At 48.3% G+C, this 27,697-nt stretch overlaps 1 protein-coding gene across 50 annotated transcripts in view; it reads right to left on the bottom strand.

Annotated features, from left to right (window-relative positions):
- Positions 1-27,697, bottom strand: part of NRAP (nebulin related anchoring protein) — a 69,603-nt gene that overhangs the window by 13,502 nt on the left and 28,404 nt on the right. For 40 of the 50 annotated variants that reach the window (XM_057308288.1, XM_048218788.2, XM_057308289.1 and 37 more), the window contains 19 exons: positions 26,846-26,953; positions 26,501-26,602; positions 24,315-24,512; positions 23,621-23,725; positions 21,118-21,216; positions 19,881-19,985; positions 18,640-18,747; positions 16,788-17,099; positions 15,544-15,648; positions 12,739-12,837; positions 11,034-11,138; positions 10,206-10,313; positions 9,547-9,660; positions 7,732-7,929; positions 5,961-6,065; positions 4,720-4,818; positions 2,709-2,813; positions 2,260-2,367; positions 1,073-1,384 (listed from right to left, as the gene is read on the bottom strand). In XM_057308288.1, coding sequence (XP_057164271.1) covers positions 1,073-1,384; positions 2,260-2,367; positions 2,709-2,813; positions 4,720-4,818; positions 5,961-6,065; positions 7,732-7,929; positions 9,547-9,660; positions 10,206-10,313; positions 11,034-11,138; positions 12,739-12,837; positions 15,544-15,648; positions 16,788-17,099; positions 18,640-18,747; positions 19,881-19,985; positions 21,118-21,216; positions 23,621-23,725; positions 24,315-24,512; positions 26,501-26,602; positions 26,846-26,953 — 2,595 coding nt within the window. The remainder of the gene's footprint in view (positions 1-1,072; positions 1,385-2,259; positions 2,368-2,708; positions 2,814-4,719; positions 4,819-5,960; positions 6,066-7,731; positions 7,930-9,546; positions 9,661-10,205; positions 10,314-11,033; positions 11,139-12,738; positions 12,838-15,543; positions 15,649-16,787; positions 17,100-18,639; positions 18,748-19,880; positions 19,986-21,117; positions 21,217-23,620; positions 23,726-24,314; positions 24,513-26,500; positions 26,603-26,845; positions 26,954-27,697) is intronic. The other 10 variants (XM_048218796.2, XM_048218800.2, XM_048218801.2 and 7 more) reach the window with 1 other exon arrangement.

Here is a 27,697-nt window from a genome sequence, read left to right as displayed (position 1 = left end):
CCAGATCTCGTGGCACAGTGTCTGCCACACAGCATGTGGTTCACACGTGCTGACCACGCCCACACTGTCTTCGTTGGGAGGTCCCGGTGGAGGAAGCTGAGAAGTGGAGGGGGGATTGGAATGACTCCAGCATGTGTGGGAGGGGCTCCCCACCAACCTGCTCGGTGCCCTTGCCTGGGTGAGGACCTCTCCCTTCTGTGTTGTGTCTACACCAGTGTTGTAGGAAGCACTTGAGCTCCCTCCCCAAGAGCAAGATGGGTGAGATCGTGAGTTTTGGAGCCAGTCCTGCCTGGGCATCTCCCGCATGACCTCATCTGTAAAAGAGGAGTCACGACCATCCCCACCTCACGGCGTTATAGCAAGAGGGACAGTAATGGCAGCCAGTCGGTCAGTGTCAGCCATGTTTTCTAGTCATGACCTTCACCCCCACCACACAACGTCAGCCCCATAAACTCTCTCAGACTCCACTCTGGACCACAGCCTTCTCACTTGCCCACTTGCTTCACGCCAGCCTCAGATAAGCTGAGAATCCTCCCACTCAGGGCCTTGGCCCTTGGATTTGCTATTCTGTTGGCTGGAGTGGTATCCCCTTACCTCATCAACTTTGCTCTTTGCTCATGTCGCTTTTTCAGTGGGAACTGCCTGGACCCCACCCCTGATTTTAAATTGCACATGTGCAGGTCCACACACACCTGCACACCTACCCCCCTGCCCTGCTTCGTCTGTCTCCACAACACGTGTCACCATCCGACATACTATGTGTCTTACTTATCATATTCTACCTCCCTCCCATATACTGAAGCTCCATGAGCACAGCAGTTTTTTGACTCTTTTGTTGATTGTGGGATCCCCAGGGCCTGGAATGGTGCCTGGTACATAGTAGGTGCTCAAGAAACAGTTGTTAGATGACTGAATGATTCCAACCTAGATGACCTAACATAGAGACCCAGCAAGTCTTGGTTTTGGTGGGACAGGGGGAGTCGGAAAGACTAAAGAAGAAGCAGAGATTTACACCCAGTCTTGGTGCGAGGAGAAAGGTCAGGGGCTGCTGTGCGGCCCAAAGGCCCCCTACCTCACTCTGCAGGGCGTGAGCTCTCTTGGCCCAGGACATCTTCAGGTCCTCAGGCAGAGCTGTGAACTCGTGGCACCGTGTCCTATAGTCGTGATCGCTGGCGAGGGCCTGGGCCTTCCTGGCATGGACCAGGTGCATCATATCCAAGGGCAGGTGGCACTGGGCGTGGCTGCTGGCTGCCCCCCGTCTGTACTGAAGCTCGCTCTGCAGCTGTCCCACCCGCCAGCAGTGCTGGAGCCGGGGGTCGTCGCTCACGCTCCGGGCCCCAATCAGCCTGCCTCGCTCCTTCACAAAGTCATGTCTGTAGAGAAACTGCAAGGGAGGACCACCGTCAGGGGCCGGCATTCGGCCTGCTTAAATTCCACCTGCACGTTTTCACTGCAGACCCTAGAAAAATCACCTATTCTTACGCGAGGAGGTGATGATTATAAGAAAAACCACAAGTGAGGTTGGCCTGAGAGCATGCTTCCTCCCTGGGGGATGAACAATTAAAACATCGCTCCATTCTTCCTATCTAATTAAAACCAGATCCTCAGAACAACAAAAAAAGGCCCCACTCCCCTTAACGTGTCCTATGGCCAAAAGGAATTTATCAAAAAAGGTAAAAGAGAAACTTCTGCTTTAACCGTGCGTACTTGGCAAAACATGAAACCCAAAAGACAGGATCCATTTATTTGAAGTCCACATTTTCTGTGATTTGTTTGTGGGAAAGAGAAAGTCACCTTCATGTCCCAAAGCTATGGACGCTATCAACAGAGTGGCTGAAACACAGCTGGCAAATCCTCACGCCAACGTGTGAAACTACAGACAGCCAAGAGGGAGATGTGTTAGGGCTGTGTTACGATTTCTACAGCGAGTTCTCTTTCGAATTCCAGAAGAAGTTGGGCAGAGCACACATTATGGGGCGGGAGGGGGGAGACGACTATGGCCCAGACACTGCAATTAGATATAAATCGTCATCTCTTTCCTGCTGGAGACCTTTGCCTGAATTTAGCTTCTGATTAACAGAGCCTTTCTTTCCCTCCCTCTGTCAAAGAATCTCATTTCTAACTAATATATTCTGCAGGTGACATCCTGTCTCACAGGGTGATAGATTTGCTTTAATTCAGGAAAATCAGCCGTAGACATTGTTTTACATGAAGTTAACAGAAATTAGGCAAGATGGAAGGTCATATCATTCAACTCACATCACTGGCTATATCTCCAGAGACGCGAGCAGCCTGGAAGGGGAGAGCGTCTATTGTCAGCTTGTAGCCTTGAGCACGGAGATTACGCCAAGACTCCTGGTATTTTGCCTACGGTAGGAACACATGTAGATCTTCTTAAAAAAAAAAAAAATTACATGAATCAGCGAACAAAGGCTACCCTTTTCATTTGTAGTACGGTGTTCCAGAATCGATCTCTGATGAGCAAAAGCTCTCTCTTTTGCAAAGACAATCTCATTAGCACACACGCTGTGTCGCGTGCTGACACATTTGTACACAACACTTGAGAAAGGGCATATTTATACAAGCATCGAAAAGACATTTTTTTAAGTTTCTGGGAACCCCAGAAGGGTCCCTGTGAGATCCCATCCCAGCCTCAGACACACACGGCTTTGGAGCATGTCTGAACCTCGGCTACAAGAAAGGCTTACGTCACTCAGATTGGCTGCGTTTGCTTTCGCTCGGACAAACTCAGGCAGCCCCAGGGTCATTGTGTATCGGTGCATCTCATCCTCTCCGGCTGCTTTATAGAGGCGCTGGGTAAAAGAGAAGAACAAGCAAGGAGACAATGCCGCATGTTTCTGCCATGCTGGCAGTCCTTCATCTGGAAGTGGGAAATAGGCTTGTGGAAGGCCCCTCCCTGTGTCATGGAGACACCTTCTGTCTTGGGGAAGATCTTTCTTTCAATGAAGACAGTCTTTCATGAGTCAAATTGAGTGGCATAAAAGGAATATGTAAGGAATTGCAAGTTGCCTTTGATGGGGTTCAGGACAGGTTACCCCGAAATATAGCACCTTGCGGTACTGAATACTTTAAGCTGAAGGAACGTGAGAGAAGCAGGTGTTAGGAGAACTCTGATGCAGGTCATAAGAGCCTCCTGTGGGAGGTGTCCTCACTACACCCAGGGGAAACGAGCATCCTTATCTCCGAAGACCGAGGGCTGCTGAGGGGAAGCCAAGTGAACAGACCTTGCTAAGTGCACCCCTGTATGACATCTTCCCGTGACTTTCTACTCTTCATTAAACCTCCTACAAAAATGTTCAGGTTTAACCATTTCTTCTGGTCTTTGTCTCCTTACAAAGGCTCCCGTATCATGTAAAACTCATATTAAATAAACTTGTATGCTTTTCTTTTGTTAATCTAACTTTGGTGACAGAATCCCCACTGAGAACCTAAGATGGGTAAAGAAAAAGGTGCTTCCCCCCCCTTCCCCTACACTTTACTCAACAATAGGCTGAGGAAAGAAAAACACAGGCACATCATTAAGGTTCTTCTCATTATAGACTTTTCCCTAGAGGATATAACGTAAAGACAACAAATATTAAAATCTGGGAAATTTAGGAGAAGCTCCAGTTGATAGAAGGGAGACTCCCAAACCCTATTCTCCATCCTTTACTAAAGCCCCAGCTCCTCCCATGAACAAACTCATGCCAATTCCGGAACTGGCCTCATGAACAGTTCCAGAAACATCTATTCTCATGATCAGAAATGGGTCTGTGGCTGGTGAGTTCTCTGAGGCCAGAGGCCACCCTAAGAGGCATTGTTACCCCACAGCATCCAGCTCACACAGCAGGCAGGAAAGGCTCCAAAGGAATTTAAAATTGAGAACATCGCTACACAAGCCCTTGGGAGCATTCTTATCCCAAGCTGCTGTGTCTTACTTTTTGACTTTGGTGAGAGTGGAACCTCACTGTTTAAAAAGCCAAATTTCAACTGACTTCTAAAAGAGTCAGAAGGAGAATTTTTAAAACTAAGGACGATGCCAAATTTAATTCAATGCCAAGCTCAATTTCTATTTCAAACTTGCAAGAGAGCCACTAAGGAGTAGAACCAAGGGGGCTGGAACGATGATTCGATGTCACGAGGTTCCTTCCCCTGTATGCCCCTCTGCTAGAGATGATTAAATGAGGTGAGCAAACAGCAGATGAGGGGAGGAGGCAGAAATTCCAGAAGTCTTACCAACACCATACTACATAACCGCCCTTGGACAACCACCTCTGGATAACCACACATCCTCCACTAACCATCAGAACGACCATATAAATGCAGTTAGCCAGTATGTGCCTAGACAGAACAGATGAACTGTGGGTCAATACTTTGCAACTTCAATGCACAGAGGAAACCCATGTGGATCCTGCTCGATGACCTTGTGGATTCAGTGGGTCTGGGGTGGGGCCCAAGGTTTGGTGTTTCTAACAAGCCCCCAGGAGATTCTGGTGCTACTGGTCCATGACTGCCCTTGGGACTAGAGACTAAACCCGATTTCCAACTAGGCCTGCCTTCTTTCTGGAAAATATTAACATTCCATACAGGACATTTTCTTTCCAGACTTCCATGCAAACACACATCCCTTTCCCTGGCCCCAACCCCACAAATATTCAAGCATATTTTGAACGATCTAGCAGTTTTTTAAAAGCCCATTCCAAAGCCATCCAGTTGTACCTCATTGGTGATCTGGTTACTGAGTTTTGCATGGAGGAGGCTGGGAGTGTCTGTCACAGCTGTGTACTTGAATGACTGGGGATGCTGGCGGTATTTACTCTGAGGGAAGAAGACGGCTTGATAAGGCATAAAACCAGAAGCAGAAGAAGCTTTATGAGCACTAGTTATAAAACCTCACTTTACAGAGGCTGCTAGTCTGTCCCCCAGAACCAGTCTGATACCTGCTCTCGAGACCTCCGTGAACAAGACTATTGAAATCTACATTTTGCTCCCGACCTTTGCTCACAGGAGACCCAGAGGTCTTCAGCTTTGGGGGTAACCCAGAAACAACAGTGCAAATTAAAAAAATACATAATGCCTGCATCCCACCCTGGAGACCAGGATTCAGTAAACTGTCCGTGGGCCCAGGACTCTGTGTTTTTTTAAAAGTTGCAAAGAGGATTCTGATGCACCATCAGGTTCAGAAAGCACTTTCTTTTGAGATTTCACTGGAAAAGGAAAGCACAAAGTTCAATCTGAACTCCCATGGTGAGGCCAGTTCCATTTTCTCAGAGCTCCTAGTCAATGTGTGAGCCCACCTGATACTTCCAGTGCCTTCCATCATGCCTCCTGTCCTTGCATCTACAGTGAAGGGAAGTCCCAGAGCCCTCACAGGTGTAAGTAAGATTCCTCAGGCATTTAAAGAGCTTAGAATCCTAGACTTCTATATTTTTACCATGAAATTATCACCAAGCTTGTAGCAATCATTTCCCAGCCACCAGAGAAGCACAGTTGCTTAGATTATTTGTGCTAATCCCCTAAAAACCAAATGACAGAGGTAGGAGTACCCCCATTTGACTGATTAAGAAGTTGAGACTCAGAGAGGGCAGGTGACAGGCTGGAGGTCACACAGCAAATGAGTGCCGGCCTAGAATTTCAGTCTCCCCATCTGTTGGTCTCTAAGGCCTGCCTTCTTGTCATTGTACCCTAGGAAAGCAGATCTTATGAGCCAGTGAATAATTCTTATGGGTTCACAGGGGGAACCGGCCTGATATTTGCAAAGCTGTCTTAAACGGCATCCAGTCTGAATGGAGACTCTAGCAAGAGGAAGGGCCCGCGAGTGGTAATGCCGTGAGTCGCCACTGTTAAGTTGAACGTCTAGCTCGCTCTAGCAGTGAGCAGCAAGCTGAGCGCTTGGGGAGGACTTCTGCGGTGGAAATAGACTGACATCTGTCACCTGTCCTTCCAGGGTCCCCGGTTACCTCACTGATAAGTTCAGATGCTTTCTTTCTGCCTTCAATCTCCAACGTGCCCGGAATGACACAGGGAACGCCTCGCATAAAGTTCAGGTCTGACCGGTACAAATTCTGTGAGAAACAGCACGAGGCATCAGAAAAGCCAAACTCATGGGACAAGGAAGCGAAGAGAAACCCGAGGACCCACAGCAGGACCACACCATAATTAGAACTCAAGGCCACGCCAGTCTCTCCAGAGAGGTCACCCTCAGCGCACACATAACGCCTCTCAGTAAATGTTCATCAGGGAAACAAAAACGTAGGTCAGGACAAAAGACTTTCTGTTGTCACTTGTCTCAGGAGCCGCAGAGGGACGAGAGGCAGGTTTTCGTCTTAATGTGGGCTATCAAAACATAAATGCTGGAGCGGATTGTGGTCAGGAAGTCAGTTGTCTCGGGGCAAATGTGGAAATGATGGTTTAATAGGTCTTCTAAAACAAAACCCAGCAGCAGAGGGTGGCATTAATTAATCATGGGTTAAGAAAGAACTAATAAATGAATCCAGAATCGTCTGGCACAGACCTGTCTGAGTCTATCCCGGGTCAGGGCAAGTGCGTGTACCCGAGTGATTCGGGCTGACAGTTTAAAGGGTGCCCAAATTCACATCCCTGCAGCCACCAAGGTGCCCCCCTGGGCGTGCTGCCTTCCAACTGATATCACGACGAGAGGCGGGGAGGCAAGGGCTCCGCTCAGGTGACACACGGGCCTGGAGCTGAGCGTGGCAGCTGCCTCGTTCCTGCAGCTGCTCTAGGGTTCCTGACAGTGTATGTCATCCAGTAAACACTGTGTACACACGAAGATTCGAACAGATGACAGATAACCCAGATCTGAGCACCCTCTGCTTCCAGGCCCCATCAGACCAGGAAACAGGTTTTGTATAGTGTTTTGCTTTCCAATCCTGGCCCATTAGTTGCAAACCCCAGTGCACGGAAACCCAGCAAGCCGGGAAATAAGGTGAGCACCAAACAGGACGCCGCTGCCTGTTGTGGGGAGACATCCAGGCTCTTTTCGGGAGAAAGGAAATCCTCAATGCTTCCCAACACTCCCAGGCCACCTGCTTCAGCAAGCAGGTGACAGGAGCTCGAAATGCATGTGAGAGAACCATCAAGATCTCCACAACTCCTTTCAGGGACCCAGGAAGGATCTCTGGGGCCCGATGTCCTGCCCTCCTCTGGACACTTTCCTCTGTTTAAAGTGGGTCCACTCTGACCCCACCCTCTTCTAACAGAACATAGCCTCCCACAGAAAATGGGCAGCCTGGGAATATACAAAGCACCATAAAGAGCCTGAGACCAGAGGCAAAGCCGTTACTAAATCTTGAATATGCAAAACTGTGAACTGAAGGCATCTTTGTCGGATACTGTCTAAGTTCAAATGTCAGCCCCCCTTTCTCACTGATAGTTATGTGATCTCAGGCAAGCTACACATTTCCCTTCTTTGAGCCTCACTATAATGTCTCCATAAAAGAGGGTAAAGATTACTGACATAGGGTTATTTTGAGGTTTAAATGAGATCATGCATGAAAATGTAATGCTTAGAAACAGTAAATGTTTCCTGCTGCTGTTAGATCTGTACAATCGTGCCGGGCAGGAACACTGGGCAGTGTTTCCGAAGAAAACTCAGGTTTAGGATTTCTCACCTCCGGAGCCTCCCACAGCGCCAACAGGAGCTTGCGGGTCACTGCCTCATGGTCAAATCTGAGCCGACAGAACCCCAAGAGAGAGGTCGGGTCTCCTTACCTCGCTCTGCAACTTGTGAGCTTTCTTGGCACAGCTGAGCCTCAGGTCTTCGGCCAAGGAAGTGTACTGGGGGAGTGGGTGTCTGTAGTCCTGGTCGCTGGCCAGGCTCTGAGCCTTCTTGGCATGCACCAGGGTTACCATGTCCAACGGCAGATGGAAGCGCGCCTTTGAGAGTTCAAAGCCTTTCTTATAATTCACCTAGAGGGGCAGACAGATCAACAGCGGCTATTTCAAAGCCACCATTTGCACAGGGGCCATCAGGGAGAGCAGTGGTGATGCAATTGTCCCAGGTAAGCCGGGGAGACATTGCTGGCAGAACCAGTGCTCGCTTCCTGCAGGGACTGGCTTCATAAGCAGGACTCATCTCCCGGTCCCAACACTCATCACCCCCAGCTCCTAGAGGTCATCGTGATTTGGATGATGAAGGCCCATGGCTCCCCAGTTAGGGAAAATACAGAAATTCAAGAGACAGACATTTCCTGAGGCAAGAAGCTACATGGCTAACCTGTGTCCTGCCCACCAGAGTTTCTCCCCGTCACACTCTCAAGTTCAGATTTTAGATACCGGGGACTCTCTACTTGGGCGAGCTTGTGAAGACCTTCATCAAAGCATCAGATGACATCCTAAGAAATCTGGGGGCCAGGAGCAGTGGGGCCAGTTCTGAGGGGTGGTTATTCCTAGGAGTCCAACATGCATGCTGAGGGAAGAAAGGAGAGGTCTATCCCAGACCACAAGCTCCATTACAGTCCTCAGAGAAGCTGTTGGAAGGCTGGTGAAACTCAATCTGGGCTTTCTTGGAACTCCAATGCATAACTGCCACCTCCTCCATCCTTCCCACCCTAACCTCCTGCTCCCATCCCCATGAAACCTCCCCTAACCCCCAGCATAAAGCAGAGGACAATTCATGTCCAACCCTACATTCTTAGGTCAGCACTCCAGCACAGAAAGGGGGGGAATGTTAGAAATGGGGAAACATGAGGCAGAGAACATGTGAAGCTGTGGAAAGGGCATGAGATGGAGGGCTGGCTCCATGTCCACTTTCTAGATGACCTTAGACAAGGGACTGAAGCACTCAGGGTCTGGGCTTTCTCATCAGTAAACCAGACTGGATAAGATGATGACATTCCTAGAGACAGTTTAACGGTCAAGTGGGATGCAGTGTGTAAAAGTGTTTAGTCCTCTGTGACATAGTGGACACAAATTAGCTTTTACCACCACCATTAGCCAACTCACACGTGTGCAAGGGGACAGTGTATACACGCTTGTGCCAGCATCTAGGCGGCTGAAATCAAGAGTTGCAAACTCAGTTGTTTCCAGGGGCCAGACAAGTAGCACCAGGGAATAAAGCAGGAAGTGGGGGAGCAGGGAGTGGCCGTGTGACCAGGGGAGCACAGATCCCTTCTCAATGGAGCTCTCAGCAGTCCACTTCAACTCTAGCCTTGAGAGATCCAGGCTCAGCTTCTGGCCAGAAGTCTAAAACTTTTATGTGAAAATTTCCATTTTTAAAGGTTTGCAATTAATTCACTATGCAGACTAAACAGAACACCTCTGCAGTGCAAATCTAGCCCACATGCCCCCATCTGTGGCCCCTGGTCAAATCACAGAATGCCCAACCCACAAGGGAGCTAAGGGGTCAACTAGCTCAAACTCTCTCTTGATGGAGGAAGAAGCTGAAGCCCAGAGGAGCCAAGAGACCTAACAGCAAGTTAGGACAGAACCAGTGGCCACAACCAGAAGGACCAAGGACATAAGCTGGCTGGACATCATTAGGCTGGGAGGGGAGGGCCCAGCTCCGACGCATTTTCTCCCACTTACTTCGCTCTGCAGCGAGTTTGCATACACTGAATGTGCGAGGCTGAGATCGTCTTCCAAGCTCCGGGAGCCAAGCATCTGCCCTTTCATTTTCTCAAATGCCTCTTTGTATTTGTACTAAAGGGAAAGAGAGCGGGAGAGAGTAACAGCTCGGGGACAAGGGACACGGAATGGGAGAGGTGGGTATTGGGCGAAAATGTTTTGTTCTTTTGACAGTGACTGGGTGAGTTGAAAGAAAACGCGCAGGAGTCGTCAAAAGGCCTATTCTTTCATATGCAAGACTCCCAATGACTAAAGGGCTGGATATGAAGTGGCAGGACGGTGAGCACTTGGGCGGCCCACGCTGGAGGAAGGTGGAGGTGGGTGCATTGTTAGCAGTCTCTGCCCGCGGACTCGCTTTAGGAAAGCGCCTGGTGGAGGGTGCATTTCATCTGCCCAGGGTCCGGAGTTACAGTTCGGCATTGGGCTTTGTACCCGGGCCCGGAGATTTTTTTGTTGTCTGGTCTGTTCTTTCTCACTGGTCGTTATCAGATTGCCCTAACACAGTCATTTGGAAAAGCAGAGGATAGTATCCGCAGGCAAAATAAGGCAGGGGTTGGGGCAAAAGGAGTAAAAATGGGTTAGTATTAAACATTGACAGAGTAATGGAAGTGGACGCTCACATCACTTATGATTTCGCTGGAAGCCTTTGCTGCCTGGAACGGAATGGCATCCAATCTCAGCTTATAGCCACCATCCCGAAGTTTGCTCCAGGATTCCTTATAACGTGTCTGTTGGGAAGATGTGGACAAATAGACACCTTCATGTGATCTGGTGGTTCTGAAATTCTCATTACCGAGATGGGGATCTGCTTTGTTGTTGGGTTTTCTCCCGCACTGCCCACCCCCGCCCCCAATTGGAGTTCGAAATCACCGTGTCTTAGCAAAAACCAAGAATTGGATCCTGCCTCGTGTCCACCCATGAGAGGGAGAACCTCTGTGGGGGACTCTTAGGAGTTAGACCCAGATTTCTCTGAGCAGCAAGCTGAGTGGAAGCAGCAGACATAAGGCTGAGTGTGCAGAGCTCTTTACGCAACATACAGAGAACTCAACCGTCTTTATCAAAGAACAGGAAGGGGGGTGGTTTGCTGATCAAGATCCTGGGAGGGAGGAGTCTCTCCTTGGAACAGCCACTGGATACACTCGCCTACATTCTGATGCTCCCATATTTCAGCCCCTCAGTACAAATGCCCTTTGTACTAAGGCAGTTCTCCCAGTCTCCTTCTTGTAAAGGAGCTTGACTCTTCTGCAGGACGGACTACCTAATCTGCAGAGCTCCGTCCGTGCAAATGAAAATGTGGGGCCCCTTGTTCAAAAATACGACAAACTTCAAGATGGTGACAGCACAGCATTAAACTGGGCTCCAGGCTCTTCTGAGTCCAGGCTGTTGTGCATCACCCAGGTCCCCTGATCTCCTGTACTTAAAACCAGTGCGCCTTGCATCAGCCTCACCTCACTGATATTCATGGCATTCAGCTTGGCCAGCAGGACTTCAGGGAGGTCGGCTGTCTGAGTGTAATGATGCTTGATGTTTTCTCCTTGTTCCCTGTACAACCTCTGTGGACGAAGAGAGGTTTTGTATTAGACCTGGGAGGCTCCTCCCCGCAGCCATCAGCCAAGTCCCACTCCTGGAGGCAAGGGTGGGGCGGCTGCCCCCTCCCCAGAGAGACAGGATGCTGGGTGCCTCTACTGAGATCTCATAGCCAGCACGGTGCTGCGTGCTTCATTCCCTCCTGAGCCCTACCTCCCAGCTCAGAACATGACAGGCTGAAACTGGCCTCTCAGCGAACACTCCCCACTTGTAACAGCTGCTGACGGGGGTCAGCAGAAAATGAGAGCTAGTTAACCCTCAGTAATTTTGTTATTCCCTATCAACCGTGAGAGGGCATTGAAATCCAGAAGCAGGAGAGATGGCTCTTGCACAGGTGAGGTTTTCCTTGGACCTACTTCCGTCCCTGTTCCCGTCCCCCAGCTCAAGGATTCTTGTGCTAATAAATGTCTACTTGGTGGGTCTGGGGTGCTATTCACCCAGAACTCTGATTTGGGCTCATGACATCCTCGTGGTGATGACACATAAAGTTGACATAGGCCGCCAGAGAAAGTTTCTAAGCCAGGCTTTTCCATCCTAAATCTTATTAGTGTATCCATGTTTCTCCGTATCACAGCAGTGCCCCCTAGAGTTGGTTAGGGTAAGGAAGAAGCAGGTGTTGTTTTTCCTCATACAAAAGTTCTTTGACCATCTGTGTTTCTCAGAATTCAGTGTGCTTCTGATGGGCTGATTGTCAAGAAATTATAAATTCCTAAGTCCATAAGTGTATAAATCATCTCATAACATATTCTGACAGGCACTCAGGACATTTCCAAGTGCCTGTTGAATAAGACACCACCTGAATAATTTATTCAATTGGGAAGGAGAGATAATCTTGAAACTCCTCCCCCATGAAGATTTGTAAATTTTCCTCGTGGCAAGTTGAATGGTTTGAAGATATTTATAAGGCATGTCTGCCCTGCACAAAGATCTGTGGGCCTCTCTCAGTAGAATCAGCCAAAAGGGGTTAATCCATGTCCTAAAGTGAATTTTCATAGGATCTCATGGTTCAATTTAGTCTCCAACGAACATTGTGCCATGAGGGCAAAAGGCCAGATCTCGGTTTCATATTATAAAGGGAATATACGAAATGACTTCAAAGTTAGTCTTATACACACAAGACCCAAATCATTTTCAAAGTCTTTAGGGGAATTCAGAGAGCAAGAATTCCTGTCCTTGGGTCCCAAGGAGCCCTGGCAGGGCTGAGTCTGTCAATTACCAAGAATTTTGGCCCCAAAAGTTCCAGTTCTGAAAACAACAGTTTAAAATCAAAAGGACAGGGGAAAAGGCCCCACCACAGACAAATCTTGAAGACATGCAAATGGGAAGAGGGGAGAGTGTGGGGGCGGCAGGGTGGCGGAGCCCCACTTGGCATTGGAAGAGCAGTAACACCCCATTTGCATCCTAATGAGGAAGCACCCCCGCTAAGGTGTGCCTCGGCAAAAGGACAAGAAGTTCCTTCATCCTTAGAACAACAGAAAGAGCAAGGTAAGAACCCCTCAGCTTCAATCGCGGTGTTGAAAGAAGAGCCCACTCTTAGAGTCATAATGTATATATATTATCACTTACATCCACTGCTTGGGTATAACTAATTCTGGCCTGGACCATCTCCGGAGTGTCTTTAATACTGGTAAACTTCAAAGCATCTGGATGCTGACGGTACTTCTTCTGTTGAGCAGAAAAAGATCAAAGCTGTGAATTTTGTGCGGCTCTTTCATGCCATTTGAAAGGGAAAATCATAGGTTGCTTGAGATTAGAGTGAATTTGTGAACATAATTATTATTCGGCTTCCTCCATCTTTATATCCTAGGTGCCTTCAGGTTAATATTTGTTTCAATTTAAGAATAACCTCATGTCAATTAACATTAAAGTATTTCTACCTGGTGTAAAGAAAACATCACAAAATTAGGTTGTACCAGTAAAATACTGTGGGATGTACACTTATGGAAGGATTCTTTTTATAGGCTTCAAATACTGTGTCACAGTTGTTTACATATCTTGGTTTGGGTCTCCCAAGCAGGAAGGAAGTCACATTTATCAATTGAAGCTTCCCGTTTTCCTTCCCCAAAAGGACTTGGCAAAGATTATCACAGTCAAAACCCTTGCATTTAACAGCCAGTGATATAACTATTCAATCACTTTAGAACCCAGTTCAGTTAACACAAGCAAGAATTCTCTAAAATGTTACAATAGCAAAAAGAAGGGCGCTATTATTGGAAAGGAGCCATCATACATTTTGAAAGACACTGGGGGAAAAAAAAGAATTACAAGAATCCAAATGCTGGAAAATATCTAGATACCCAATTCTGATTCCAAAGTCCTAAGTTAATTCCTGCTGTGTTTTTGTTTAATCCACATATAGTTCCAGGAGACTAGAACAGTTGCTATCTTAACGGAATTATGAAGCGTATCTTTCCTCACTTCGAACAGTTATTTTATAAACATTTCCTTATTTATCAGGTTCAATTCTTGTATCCTGGGCTGTTTAAAGGGGATACAGTTCAAAAGCCAGCCATCTCTGTTTTGTCACCTGTTTTTGTAAATAAAGTTTTATTGGAACATAGCCATACTCATTCATTTACGTGGCAGAGTTCAGGAGTTGCAACAGAAACGGTGTGGCCCACAAAGCTGAAAATATTTACTATCTGGGCCTTGACAAAGAAGGTCTGCCAGCTCCTGCTTTAAGTGACAGGCGTGTGTGCATTTGTGGCTCTTTCAACAGTGCATGGCATTCGGTCTGAAAATTAAGAGGTCAGCCAATTTGACACTAAACTGGAAATGTGCCAAACTGAAATGAGATGATTGGAGGAAGTTGCTGAAGGATTTTCCAGCGTTACTGACGTTGGAGAACTGGTGTGAAGCACAGAAGAGAAGCACATTTGTTGGGTAGGTTTGCAAAATGAGGTGGAAAAGTAAGCCCACCGTGGGATAAATAGTTCCAGAAAGATCCCTTGGATGCCAGACTTAGATGCATGAAGGAATCATCCTGAAGCCTAAATTGTGTGTATAATTTATTTTTCATGTACTTTTATGAGTGGGCCCAATGAGAGTTTAGGATCATGAATCCTCAAACCTAGATGTTTGCTCCTGCAAGTTTCTCAAAATCATCCTTTTAAGAGAGCCTTTCCTCAATCAGACTGAACTGCTTAGGATAGTACAGTAGCCACAGAGCTCCCAGGGTTTTCTAAGCCTTGCATGTTGACTAAGATTCTAAAAAATTAGGCCACTCGGAGTGATCCCACTTTTGGAACCAGCTCTGTGACATGTCAGGTTAACTGGAATAACCCGCCGTGGGAAAATGTCAACGCTGGGCAGGTGTGTTTGAAAAACCAACTTAGGTGTCTTTATGTTTTACCTACATATTCAGTAAGAAAGTGTTCTCAATACAAGGTCCTAAGGCTACAGTCTTCTGGGACTATGGCCATTGTGGTCTCCTCCCCACCCAAAAGTCTAGAAAGACCAGGTTACTCCGAAGACAACTAAAAAAATTCTCACTTGCCTTCTGAGCAAACAGACATGAACAGAGAGGGATTTGGGTTGTTGGAGAATGCATAGCCTCCATGTGAGCATGAGGCAAGGACAGCTCCCGGGCCTGTCTAGGCTGGTGGCTCTCTATCTTTTGGCAGTTTGGAGACATTTTTGGTTGTCACAACTGGGAAGAGGGTGCTACTGGCATCTAGAAAGTAGAGGCGAGGGGTGTTGCCAAACACCCTGTAAGACTCAGGGCAGCCCCCCCAAGCAACAGTTTTCAAAATGTCAGTAGTTCTGAGATTGAGAAACCCTGATCTAGTCTTTAAATGATCTGTTTAATGAAACTCTCCTCAAATGTGAGCAGAGGGCTCTTTTTAACACACCATGACGCCTTAGGGTCCAGCTAGGGAGGCTACAAGTAGACAGGAATGAGATTTAAACAGAAGCGAGACCCCCCAACAGGAGAGACCCAAGTCACGTGCTCCACACCACGTGAATATTCAAAAACTGTTTACACTGTGGCAGAAAGAGAGAGGGAGAAAATGTGCATAAAGTCACAAAAGAGCTTTCTGGGTGCAATAAATGTATCTTTTCATCATCTCTCCCTTGTTGCTTCATTAAAAAGGTAAGTTGGTGGGTAGCAATTGTGCTCTTTTTGATTGCCATTACTATTCATAATATCATTTGTCACCCACTTTGTTTTTGCCAGGGCTCTATGGGCCCCTACTGGTGTGTGTTTGGTATGCAGTTTCCCTCTAATTACCAGCCCTAGTCTGGGTTTCCAGGCCTTTCATGTACTTTGCCTTTTTCTTTCCCTTTTGAGTGGAAATTATTTTAATTTTATACAGAAATGCCACACGCCTAGTGCAGCCAGGCCTGTTGCACGCTGTCAGGAAATCTCACCTCGCTAATGAGTTCTCCTGCCTTCTTCGCCTGCTCCACATTTAATGACCCGGTGGCGACCCAGCCCGTGCCTTTCATCCACTTCACATCTGCCCTGTATTGGTTCTGACAAAGGAGAAAGAAAAAAAAGGCAGGGCATTGTTGGTGCGCAGACATTTAAAGGGCTATTAACGGCGCCCAGATGTCGCCTTGGTGCCAACTGAGTCAAATTAGATGCCACTTTTGTCTTATCCATTTCTGTACAGTCACAGGTAGGGCTCCAAAATGTCAATTAATTTCCCCTTTAATTGGAGCGTCCCGCAGCGGGCGCGTTAGGCCCCGCCCAGCGGCGCCGGGTGGTGGGGGCGGGGCGGATCCACCTGGTCCCTCATTAGGGACGCGCAGTCTACCTCGGGAAGAGGAAGGTCCTCATTGTCTGCTTTCCCCGTTTTCTTGTTTAAAATGACAAGCAGGGGAGAAGAAAATGAGAATTCACAACAGAACCTAGGTGGGGAGCTATTTGAGGGAATTTCACAAGACAGCCAAGGCTTCCCACCGCGCCCGATTCCTTCCTACGCACCTCGGTGTGGGGCCAGGGCGCGGGGGGGGGGGGGGATGTTCTCATTTCTTTACTTCCCATTAAAGGAATCATTTTCATGGAAAGCCATTTAAATGGACATTTCTCTAAAACCAGCATATCACCCATCTATCCGGAAACAGCTCCACCAGGAAGGGTGTGTCGACATGGGCCCCCCCACCCCAGCCCCGCGTGGAACAGTCTGGCTGCAGGCGACCTGCCTTTGCAGCTCTCCCAATTTCTCATGTAAGAGTCAGCTGAGGGCGGAGGAAAACTGAGCCAGGTGGGGCGTACAGGGAAAAAGGGGAGGGGGCTCTTGGGGGTTAGCCTGCTGCTACTGAAAAGGGACGGCCAAGGTTGGAAGGAGGGTGGGAGATGGTCTCCCAGAACAGGCCACAATTAAGAATGTCACACATATGTCTTCCCCCTCTGCAGTAAAAGAAAACAGGGAAAATGTAGGTAGAGCAAATCCCAAGAAGAAAAAAGTCGCTTTGCGATTTTCCGGGGGTGCGTACAGAATCTAAAGAGGACAGAGTTCGAATAAAAGTCGAACCTCTAGGACAGCGAAGATGGGTCCGCCCTGGGATCCAGAAATAGGTATCTCGAGGTATCAACTACTGTCTGAGGGAGGGGAGGCTTGGGCAAACGGTCTTGGGGACACGCACACACGTGCGCCCACGGAGCTTACATCGCTCTGTAAGCCGTATGCCTTCTTGGCCCATTCCACCTTCATGTCCGTGGGCAAAGCGGTAAACTGATGAGATGCTGTCTTGTAGCCGATGTCTGTAGCTAAATCCTGGGCCTTGCGGGCGTGGACAAGGTGGATCATGTCCAGGGAGACATGGCACTGGGATCTGGTGTCCTCGAACCCCTTCTTGTACTCGAGTTCACTCTGCAGCTTGGACATTTGCAGCGAGTGGCTCATCTGTGAATCCCCCTGGGCGTCCTTCGCCCCAATGAGCTTCCCTCTGGATCTTGCATAATCTTCCTTGTACTTCACCTAAACAGCAGGAAGAGAGCGGAGGAGATCCTTGGCATCTCCTAAAGGCATTGTTCACTTTCAAACCGAAGGCTCGAATGTTCAAACAAAGCCATACAACAGACTGTTATTAGAATTAGTGTCATAAAGAGTTTGCCTCCTGTCATCAAACAGTGAAATAAAATATTACTTATTATTTCCCTTTTCACCTCAGCTGCCAGTCAGCTCAGAGCTAAACTGAATGCTCAGCTGTACTACAGTCTTTTCCCAAGTTCCTGGTGACTTTCCGTCTCTTGTCTATACTATTCAACCTCATTTTTTCTGGCTTTATTTTTAAGTGGACTGTTACTTTCATGAAAGTCACTTTAAATACCTTTCTGGGAATAGTGAGAAAACATCATAAACAAAAAGTAGTCACGAAATGAAAAAGACACAGAATAGCCAAAATACAATTGCTGTTTGAGAAAGGGTCCTGAATTATAAAACTGGGGTACCTAGAAATATGCAGGAGTATGGGGAGCACAAGGGAGCAGACCGGCTTGGAAAAAAACTCAAGGCCAAGAGTAATGAGGATCAGAAAATAAATAAATAAATAAATAATAAATAAATAAATAAATAAATAAATAAATAAATAAATAAATATGGAAATGCTTTAACAACTGTAACAAGACACCAGTGTGTGGCACCCTTTTCAACATGATCGGGAGGCCAGTCTCCCTCTCCTCTCTGCCAACTACACAACGCTATCGATACCTGCCACCATTTACTGAACACTTACTGTGAGGTGAGCACGGCACAGACCTGGGCCCCTCACAGTGCGTCTGCAGACCACGGCTGCCTGGTGAGTTCTTGTCGGATGAGGAGATGAGGAGCTTATGCCAGAAGGTAAATCAACCACATCACCAAACCACTGTTTTGTTCAGCTGATATCTCCATGTATTTACAGGGAGAAGTATCTTTATGTGTGTGCATCTATTTTAGAAGCCAGACTGTCTTGATGAAGTGAGCGGACTTGGCCTTACATTCTGGCTTAGGCTTCTTAGCTCACATCAGACTCCCAACAGACGGCTTTGGACGACGGAAACTCAGTACGCATCCATTTGTTTCCTTTCCTCATAACCACCTGGCAACTGCCAATTTACCACTGGGTTAATAGAGATTTTGCAAGGTGACACGGCCTTCCCAGAGTCACAGTGCTAAGAGGGGATGGAGCGAGGATTTTATCCAAGGTCCATCTGCCACCAGAGCCCACACTCTTAGTTGGTGACCGGCCACAACATCCTTAGATAGGCCTGGAAGGTCTCTGGGCGTCAGTTAATCTGTCAAATAAGCCATTTAGATGGCTCGTCATGCTACCACTAATAATAATGCTTCCACCTACTAAAAACTAACATGTGGCAAGCAGAGTACTCGGCACTCATGTGGCGGTCTCATTGCAAACTGGTCATCTCTCCCCAGTTCACAGATTGGACCTTGGGGCTCAGAGAGCTGAAGAGCCTGCACAGACCCTCTCTGACTCTCCCGGATGGAAAATGGTCACATTCATTGAGCACCGACTCACCTCGCTGGCCAGGTCCCTGTTGGCTTTGGCTGCCAGGAAGGCCAAGGAGTCAAGACGCAGCTCAAACCCTTTTGCCTTCTGGTTTTCCCAGCTGCTCTTATACAGTTTCTGAAAAGAGGCAGGAGAGAAGCGATCACCCTCCTGTGGAAGGGCTTCCCTAGCCTCTGTGATGCTCTCGGAGGCAAACACTGATTGTGTCCCTCCACGGCAACCCAGTACCCCAAATACCACCAGATCTCCTTGTTTCTGCCTCAAGTCCTCCTGACACACAGGGCTTCACTCAAAAGAATCACAATTCGAACTCTAGAGGCCTTGAAAAATACTAGGAGTCTTTATGAAAGTTTCAAACACATGCCCGCAGTGGAATAACATTCCAAAACACACAGCAACATTTCTGAAAGGTCTGTTCCCCACCTCTGCCCACACACCCACTCAGCCGAGCTGCCCCTGCATTGACAGCTACTACCTTCCTTTGTCTCCCTGCCCCCAGCCTCCAGTCCCCCTGGGTCTGTCCTTGCTCCTCCCATTTCCTGTCCTGCCCCCACTTGCAGAATTCAAGTTCCTTCTTCTGCAAGTCTCCCTCTCTTTCTACATGTGTGAATCAATTTAGCCTCAGTTGCTCTTCTAATTCTCCCCTCTACTCATTACTCAGACCAGGACTCCAAAGACCTGGTTGTTGACCGGGAGAGCTAAGGAAGGCCCCTCCTAGAAGACAGAAAGGAGGAAGTTGGGACCATGCATGCTTTTGTGTCTAGGAGTAATAGCTATATTGCGCACGCTCCTTCCAGTGCTTTCTGCATATTAGCTCATTGAAGCGTTGCGACAACCCAATGAGACAGGGACTAGTATGACCCTGATTTTTACCAATGGGACAACTGAGCACAAAGAATTTACCCAAGGTCACATATCTAGTAACTGGTAGACCCAAGGAAACTCCTTAAAGTCTCACTTCCTTCTATCAGTGCTCTAATGCTGCTCTAATTACGACCCAGGAATCATCACTGACTACTATCCTGTTATATTCTCAGTGGTTCAAGTCTCCCACCAGCTCATTCCTATGAAAGGTGGTCCTTCCCTCCCCCTGAAACAGTGACCAGGAATAAGGTCTGCTGGATGAGCTGTTTACAATGACAGGATATATGGAATCTCAGTTGACACACCAATATGGCGGGTGGGTTTTGTTGCCCAGGCGCCTACAGGGGGAAGCAGAGCCTACAGCTGCCCAATCCCTCTTGCCGTACCTCACTGAGATTGGCAGCGTTGACTCGGGCCTGTAAGAAGAGAGGCTCGTCTTTGCTGATGCTATACTGATGGACAGACTGCTCGTTTCCTGCCTTATAGGCCACCTGTTGGGAGAGAGCGTTGGGTCAGGAGCAGGTGGCAGTGAGGTGGGTCGGTGGCATCACTGATGCGTCTTCAGATCTGCTTGGTGTTTCTGTAACTTGCACAGGCAGTCCATTACAAAACTGTCCAGACCAGACTCTGGCTGGCAGAATACAGTAAAAGAGGATTCCAGCCGGAGGGGTGAAGGCAGAAGGAGAGGCAGTGAAGAGCTGAGAGACGAATGTGGCCAGGGGACCAACCTGAGAATACCTCCAAGGTCTCGGTCCCCATACTTCTCCCATGAGAAGGCATCAACCTTCCCAAGCTGTTCCCATTTACTCTGTCCACGGCCACTGGAAATAACCCCCCAGAGGGCTCGGATGAGCACGGACTCCTCAAATGAGAAAAATAAGAAGCCTACACTGTCACCTGCACCCCCATCATAAATCCCAGTTCATTCAAGGGTACTTACCAGTCAGAAAACAAGCAATGACCCAAAAGACAGCGTCGGTGAGCATCTACTCCACAGAAAACTTACCACTCTGCTCTTTCTCTCTCTCCTTCCCTCCCACCACCCCGCCAACAGCGGCTGTCTGCTGACTCTGAGCTCTGTTGATGGCACGCTTCCTGGCAAGTGTACCTGGACCTTTAGGAAGGAAGGCCAGGAAGGTCCTGGCCCCATTGTAGCAACTCTGGCACCTGCTCGGTACAGGGGCACGGGGAGTGCTGAACGCTGATGTGTAAATAAGGCACGTGCTTTTTCATTGTTGTGCTACCCAGATCTAAGCTCAGGTCACCCTCCTCAAGATAATTCTCTGCTGGCTACAGTATTATGGAGTCTTTGATGAGCGAGAGGAGAGGGAGAAAGAAAGAAGAAGAAAGAAGGGCATGGACAATCCTGAAAGCCAGAAAGGAAGAATGTCAGTGGGCATCTGTCCCTCACAACCAGCAGAGGAGGGAAGTGGGTAAGGCAGGGAGAGCAGGGACTCCAGTTCCCAGAGACAGCCTGGAGGCCCCAGGGAAAGCCGGGCCCAGCTTGTCGAAAGCAGAGGCTCACTGGTTCCTGGATCGTGCCGGGCAGCATGTGCTGTTGTCCCGGATATGCCCAGCCCACGGCACAGCAGCATGGTGGGGATGGGGCAGCTCAGGACTCACCCCGCTCTGCAGCTCCTGGCTCTTCTTGGCGTGCTCCATCTGGGAGCTGTCGGCCACACTGGTGAACTTCAGCTCATCCACCCTCTGCCGGTAGTTTTTCTGTTTCCAAAGAAAAAGGACCCTGTGGCACTCGGATTTGGCTATCCCCACCACCACACTTGTGCTTACATCCACATACACACTCTCGGTGACACCCCCGTCTTCCTGGGGGGAGTCCTCCAGCTGGGCCTGCAGCTTAATCGGGACCCCACAGACCTGAGACTGCCTGCTCTGGGGCACTTCTCTTAGGTGCTGCTCCTGAATGAGGATATGCATTTCTCCCCCCACTAAACCCTGTATTCCACCTGGTGCCCTGGAATGCATCCATTTGATAAATCAAGATCTGGCATGGGAAAGTGAGGCGGAGGGAGCTTGGACTTTACAACCAGGAAGACAGAGGCCAAACCTTGCCTCCGCCTCTTTCCAGCTTCATGACCTTGGGCACATCACTTAATCCCCGGAGCCACTCTTGCCACAATGGTACAAAAAATAGCAGCTGCCCCACCGTGGGGTGGAGCAGAGGCTGCAGCGCTCTCCTTTCCATGAGGGGAGTCCTGGGACACTGCAAGTGTTCACACTAACCATCACCGGCATGCACGGTGCTGTCGGGATTACCCGACCAGCCTCGATGCTCGAGGGGAGAGGAAATGCCAGGAGCCACGGACAGGAGGAGGCTGGAGGCCAGGTGGGATTCACCCCCACAGTTTCTCCGTGTTCCAGATCACTGAGGTCTTGTCCTCCTGGTGTCCCCGCCTCACAGCCACGAAGGAACTGGCAAAATTTCAAATGTGCTAATTCTGTCTCCCCACAGGGACTTCTTGTCCTTCCCGGAGGTTAGTTCCATTGGCTTTTCCATGGGAGGTGCCAAAGTTGACGGGAAAGGCGGCAGCTGAGGACGGCTGACTGAAGCTAAAGCTTCATGTGGCAGGGAGAGCAGAGAGGCTCACAACCCCGGTGCTGCCAGCACGAGGGTCACAGATGCCAACTGAAGCCAAAATAGGGTTTGGAATAGTGAAGCCTCCAAATTTCCTCCCTTGAGGAAAAAAAAATTCTAGGGACAGTGTTCCAAAGAGACTTGTAATTTTCCTCTCTGGTTGCAGTGTGTTGAATGGGAAAACCCCCTCACCACATAATTGAAGGAAGTTGCATTGCCCTTCCATGGTTGGAAATTCCCGATCATTCCAGATGGTCAAATCATAAGAACTTACTGAGGAGCCAAAAATCCACCCCGTACAGGGCACAACAGAAATATAAAACGGGCGAAGAGGATGCTGTCTTCCCGGCCCTTGCGGAGCTTAATAATGAGTAGGCACGGGAAGTCAGACAGAGATGGGAATTCCTAAGGATGGAGGTCGGCCAGTTGGGTCTCCTCACCAAGCCTTAATCCAAGACAAATGGGGCTCTGATGGCTCCCCTGGAGTTAGCAGGCCTGAAGAGAAGCTAAGTAATAGGAACCCTAAAACATTATTCGTCTTTCTCTACCTTCTTTATTTCTACATTCTAACCATAAGTGTGTCTGTGTCTGAGAGAAGGATGAGCCGTGGAAAAATGAGATTAATTTACAAAATGTGCTTTGGGGATGCAAGACCACTTTGTGGGCAGGAGCTGGGCCAGATCCCAGCTCTGCTACCTACTTGAAATGTGACTCTCTTTACCTCATGAAAATGAGGTTATTAATAGGGTACTAATAGTGTCTACTCACAAAGGGCAGCTGTGAGCCGTAAATGAGCAATATGTATGTAACACACTCAACATGGTCAATCAATGACAGCCATGACTGCATAATTATTATCAGCCCACAAGGGTCAGCTGCATTATTGCTATTATTACCATTTGCAAGAGATACACCGACTCAGCCTTCCTGATCCTGAAACAAGAGTTCCCTTTGAAGATCCCAAACAGAGTTCCTGAAATAGTCATACTTCCAAATGAAATGCCCTCCAAAAGTCCTCCTCTGCCTGCTGCCAAAGCCAGCTTTACATGGTGTAAAGAGAAGCAGAGGCTTAGAGCCGCAGGGACTCTCTAACATTCTCTGTTTTACCCAAGAGAAAGAGGATCGGAAGGCTCGGGTGACTTGCCCAAAGTCTGCAGCGAGTTTAAGGCACAGGCATCACGTGAATGCTGACCTCCGAACGTCAGGCTCTCTGATTCAGGAGGAGTCACACACGCCTCACATGACAAACACATCTCCCCACGTGCTCATCGACTGTGTATGACAAGCCTTCTGAATTTTTCCTGGGATGCTGGGGCTACCCTACGTAAATCAGTAGGCTTCTTAGAAACACCTCCCCGGGACGGGGACAGGTGTGGAAGACTAGCCAGGGCACACTGCGGGTGCAAAATGAAGGACTCCTCTGAGTCAGGCTCAAAATAAGAGCACAGGTTGGGAAGGGAGAGGAAAAGATGGCTCTCGGGGACTTGTGGGCTGAGGACCACTAGAAGCCAGGCCCTGAGCTCGGGTTACCTCGCTGACCAGCTGTCCAGCCTTCTTGGCCTGTTCCAGATTGAGACTCCCCTCCGTCAGCCACCCGACTCCTTTCATCCACGCTAGGTCGGCCTTGTACTGCAGCTGCAAGAGAAAACCCAAGCTGTAATCGGATGCAGGGATATACAGACGGGACAAAGGTGACAGGAGACAGGGAAACCCCTGCTCTTGCCTTTGTTCTCCTAAAGGAATGGCCCCTCTACTCTTTTACAGTCAGGCAGCACTCTCCTTGGGTGTGAAGCCACTGGGCCCACCTTGTAACCAGCAGAGCACGTTCTGCCTCAGGGCTGAAACCCCACCGCCTTACCAAAAAGAGGGCTTTGCAGACTTTTTCACTAAAAATCTTATCTACCAACCTGCTAAATTTCCAAGATTTACTTGCCATCTTCAACGCTTGCTTCTTCCCCTTTGCTCATCGCCGTTACCAGCACGTCTTGGCTCCTGCAATAGCTCGGATCCCCAGTCCTCCACCCTCTAGTCTCCATTGTTTTGACTGCATCTATAGCTCTCCCTCCCCACCCGTCCTCCCTGGGCCTGGCACCTCTCAGCAGTTCTTCCCAATCCTCCGAGTTACGTAATAGACTCATGCACAGGTTCCAGATCACCCTCAAAATGTCACTGTACCCCACTGCAGGAGACGCACAGGGAGAACTGGCAGTGAGTGAGGCCTCACCTCGCTCTGGAGCCCATAGGCTTTCTTGGCCCACTGAGTCTTCATGTCTTCAGGCAGCACGGTGTATTGATGCAGCTTCGTCCTGTAGTCCAGATCACTGGCCAGAGCTTGGGCCTTCTTAGCATGTTTGATGTGTACCATATCCATGGGTAGGTGAAAGTGGGTCTTACTTTCCTCAAAGCCTTTCTTGTATTCAACCTTGAAAGTATCAACGAGGCCCATTACTTGAAGTCTGCCTTTGCAGAAGTGATTTACAGCACAGGAAAGAAGCCCAGGCTTTTGTGAGGAATGGGCAATGCCACTCATCTGTCAGAAAGGTGTGACCCAATTTCTGGCTCTAGAAGGGGGCGGTGCTGGGGAGCTGCACTTCCACACGACTTTGTCTCTAGGAGGAATGCCTCTCACCAATATCAAATCTTTTTATCTGGCTGATCCAGGAGGAGAAGGCTCTGTCCAAGGTTTCTGTAGACTCTTTAAGAGGCAGAATAACAAAGCTTGGGCTCCAGAGCCAGATGAGCCTGAGTTCAAATCTGGTTTACCCCTTGCTGGATGACCTCTGGAAAGTTACATCACCTCTCTAAGGTTTCATGTTCCTCAGGGGACTATTGTGATAAGCAAACAAAACAGTAGCTGAAATCTGCTTAGTACAAGGACTGGCATATAGCAAACACCTGATAAATGTTCACAATGAGGGTGGCAATGATGACGGTGGTGATAGTGATAATAGTGATGATGGTGGTAATGCTAGTGATGGTGGAGATAGTGGTGATGATGATGATGGTGGTAAGAGTGAATATGTGGTGATGGTGGTGCTGTTGATGGTGATGATGGTAGTGTTGATGGTGATGTGGTGGTGATGGCGGTAATGGTGGTAATGATGACGGTGGTAATGGTAATGAGGACGGTGGTGATGATGGTGGTGACAGTGATGATGGTGATGATGGTGGTGTTGATGGTGATGTGGTGGTGATGGTGGTAATGGGGGAGTAATGATGACGGTGGTAATGGTGGTAATGATGATGGTGATGTTGGTGATGATGGTGGGGATGGTGGTGATGGTGGTGATGATGGTGATGGTGGTGATGGCAATGATGGTGGTGTTGATAGTGGTGATAGTGGTGATAGTGGTGATGGTGGTAATGGTGGTGTGGTGGGGGGGGAAGGTGGTATGCTGCAGTAGAAGCAGTATGGTGCCAGTAAGTAAGAATCCTAGGATCTAACGATACCCCTCCACTTTTATCACTGACTACTATATGACTTTGGGCAAGACACAATCTTTTTGGCCCCAATTGCTCTAACTGCAAATAAGAAATATCATCGTGTTCTGTGTCTAAACCAAAGCCAAATTCTCAATGTCTCAGTATATTTCATGATTATGCACTTCACAGGACTTGTTCCGTAGGCACACCCAAAATGGCAACCCAGATGCCAACTCTCTTATTCTAGTCAAACCATGGCTCCTAAATGACTCATCAGGTAATTATATCTGGCTGCACCACGGGAGCAGCATAAGCTGGCCTCCTAACTTGGAGCAGCAATTGTAAAGCAGAAACTCAATGCTCATGTGTCCTTTTGGCCTGCTCAGCATTGGCAGGGAAGACCTGATCTGAAACCAAGTCCATCCCTTGTCGCACTCTCCTTCCTGCAAAGGATTAACCTCCAGCCAGGACAGTTGTTTATAAGCAGTGTCATTTTGATTGGCTGAAGTTTAGATGCCCCAGTTGTCTGCTAACTCTTTTGAATATCAAGTGTGTCGTGGCCACAGGACTCATCCGGGACATTGCCACAACAATCAGGATGCTTAGTGTCTGACTTTCTCCATAGAATTAACCTCCCCTGGGGAGGAACCTGTTATGTGTCATTCATTCCTACAGACCCGGTGTGTTACACAGGATCTTGCCCATAGTAGTTGCTTGGTAAACTTCTGTGGAATAAATACAAGTGGACAGACACCTTTGTACCTTGAGCCATAGATGCCGGTCACCCTTCAGGCCCGCACTCCTCATCTACTTTAAAAGAACAGGACACTTGGGCTAAATAAAGAAAGTGAACAAACTTCTCAAGCAAGCCAGGAGAGAAGTTGTAGGTGGAAGTTAATAAGCAGGTCCCAGGTGAAGTAGACCCTGGAAGGACTTTTAAAGCAGCACAAGTCTGAGGAAAGTGTGGAGGGACAGGAGAGAGTTTACCTCACTGCTCATCTTGGCCACCTGCAGGGAGTGCAGAAGCCTCGAGTCCGTAGTGCCCATGACTTTGCCTTTCGTTTTCTCATATTCTTCTTTATATTTAATCTTGAGAGGAAGAAGAAAGTCTACGGTGAGGGGAAGAGAAACTTCACCACCTCAGGGGCTCTGGTATTCACAAGGCAACGGAACAATTCTGAAAACAACCTCCCGGTCTTTCACGAACCCAGAAGAAGATTAAAGTAGTGGGATGTTTACAATGTCGGCAGTCATAATTTTTTTCCACAAGACCACTGACATTTTATGGGAACGATTTCTTATGCATTTGTGAGCTAATGAGAGGAAACCTACATTGCTAGCAAGCTCTCCGGAGGCTTTGGCGGCCAGCAGAGATATCGCATCCAGCTTCATCTCAAATCCTCTCCCCTTGGCCTTCTCCCAGCCTTCTTTGTACTTAACCTGACAAACAGAAACATGGGTGAACAGGAGTCAGGATCCATATTCCTGCCCAAAGTTAAAAAGACATTTAAAAGAACAAAACAGGGGTGCCTGGGTGGCCCAGTCGGTTAAGCATCCAGCTATTGGCTTTGACTCAGGTCATGATCTCCGGGTTGTGAGACCAGACTCTGCACTGGGTGTGGAGTCTACTTAAGATTCTCTCTCTCCCTCTGCCCCTCACTTCCCCTCTCTCCCTCTCTAAACAGCAACAACAACAACAACAACAAAGCTGGTTTCTTCATCTGTTTACAGACCAGAATCTTGGCTATTCTTGTCAAAATGGTAATAGCAATTACTGAGATGGTGCATTGATCCCTGAGCTATGGGACCATGCAGGACAGAGGTGATGGGACAGAACAAAGAGAAGAGTCATGTGTCCATCCTGGCTGTGTTGTTTCCTGATCATGAGACATTGGGCAAAGCATATTACCTCTTTCAGCCTTACTTTTGCCATTTGTGAAAAAAAGAAAGAAAGAAAACAAAAACAACAACAAAAAAACCTCCTCTTACTTGTCTCAGGGTTGCTGTGGGGATAAACTGGATACAGAACATGAACACGGAACCTAAGCTGGTAAAGACGTAAGCTATTGATGTTGGCAAGGTAACAATACCTACAGGTTATTGACCCTTCCTAAGAGCCTTCTACTCATCAACTGTCAATCTTTGCATTAGGCCTGTGAGGCTCAGAGACATCAGTGACCTCAC

Source organism: Ursus arctos, unplaced genomic scaffold, assembly GCF_023065955.2.
Source record: "Ursus arctos isolate Adak ecotype North America unplaced genomic scaffold, UrsArc2.0 scaffold_7, whole genome shotgun sequence".
In the NCBI taxonomy this organism is placed as follows: domain Eukaryota; kingdom Metazoa; phylum Chordata; class Mammalia; order Carnivora; family Ursidae; genus Ursus; species Ursus arctos.
This window is presented reverse-complemented; position numbering and strand designations above follow the sequence as displayed.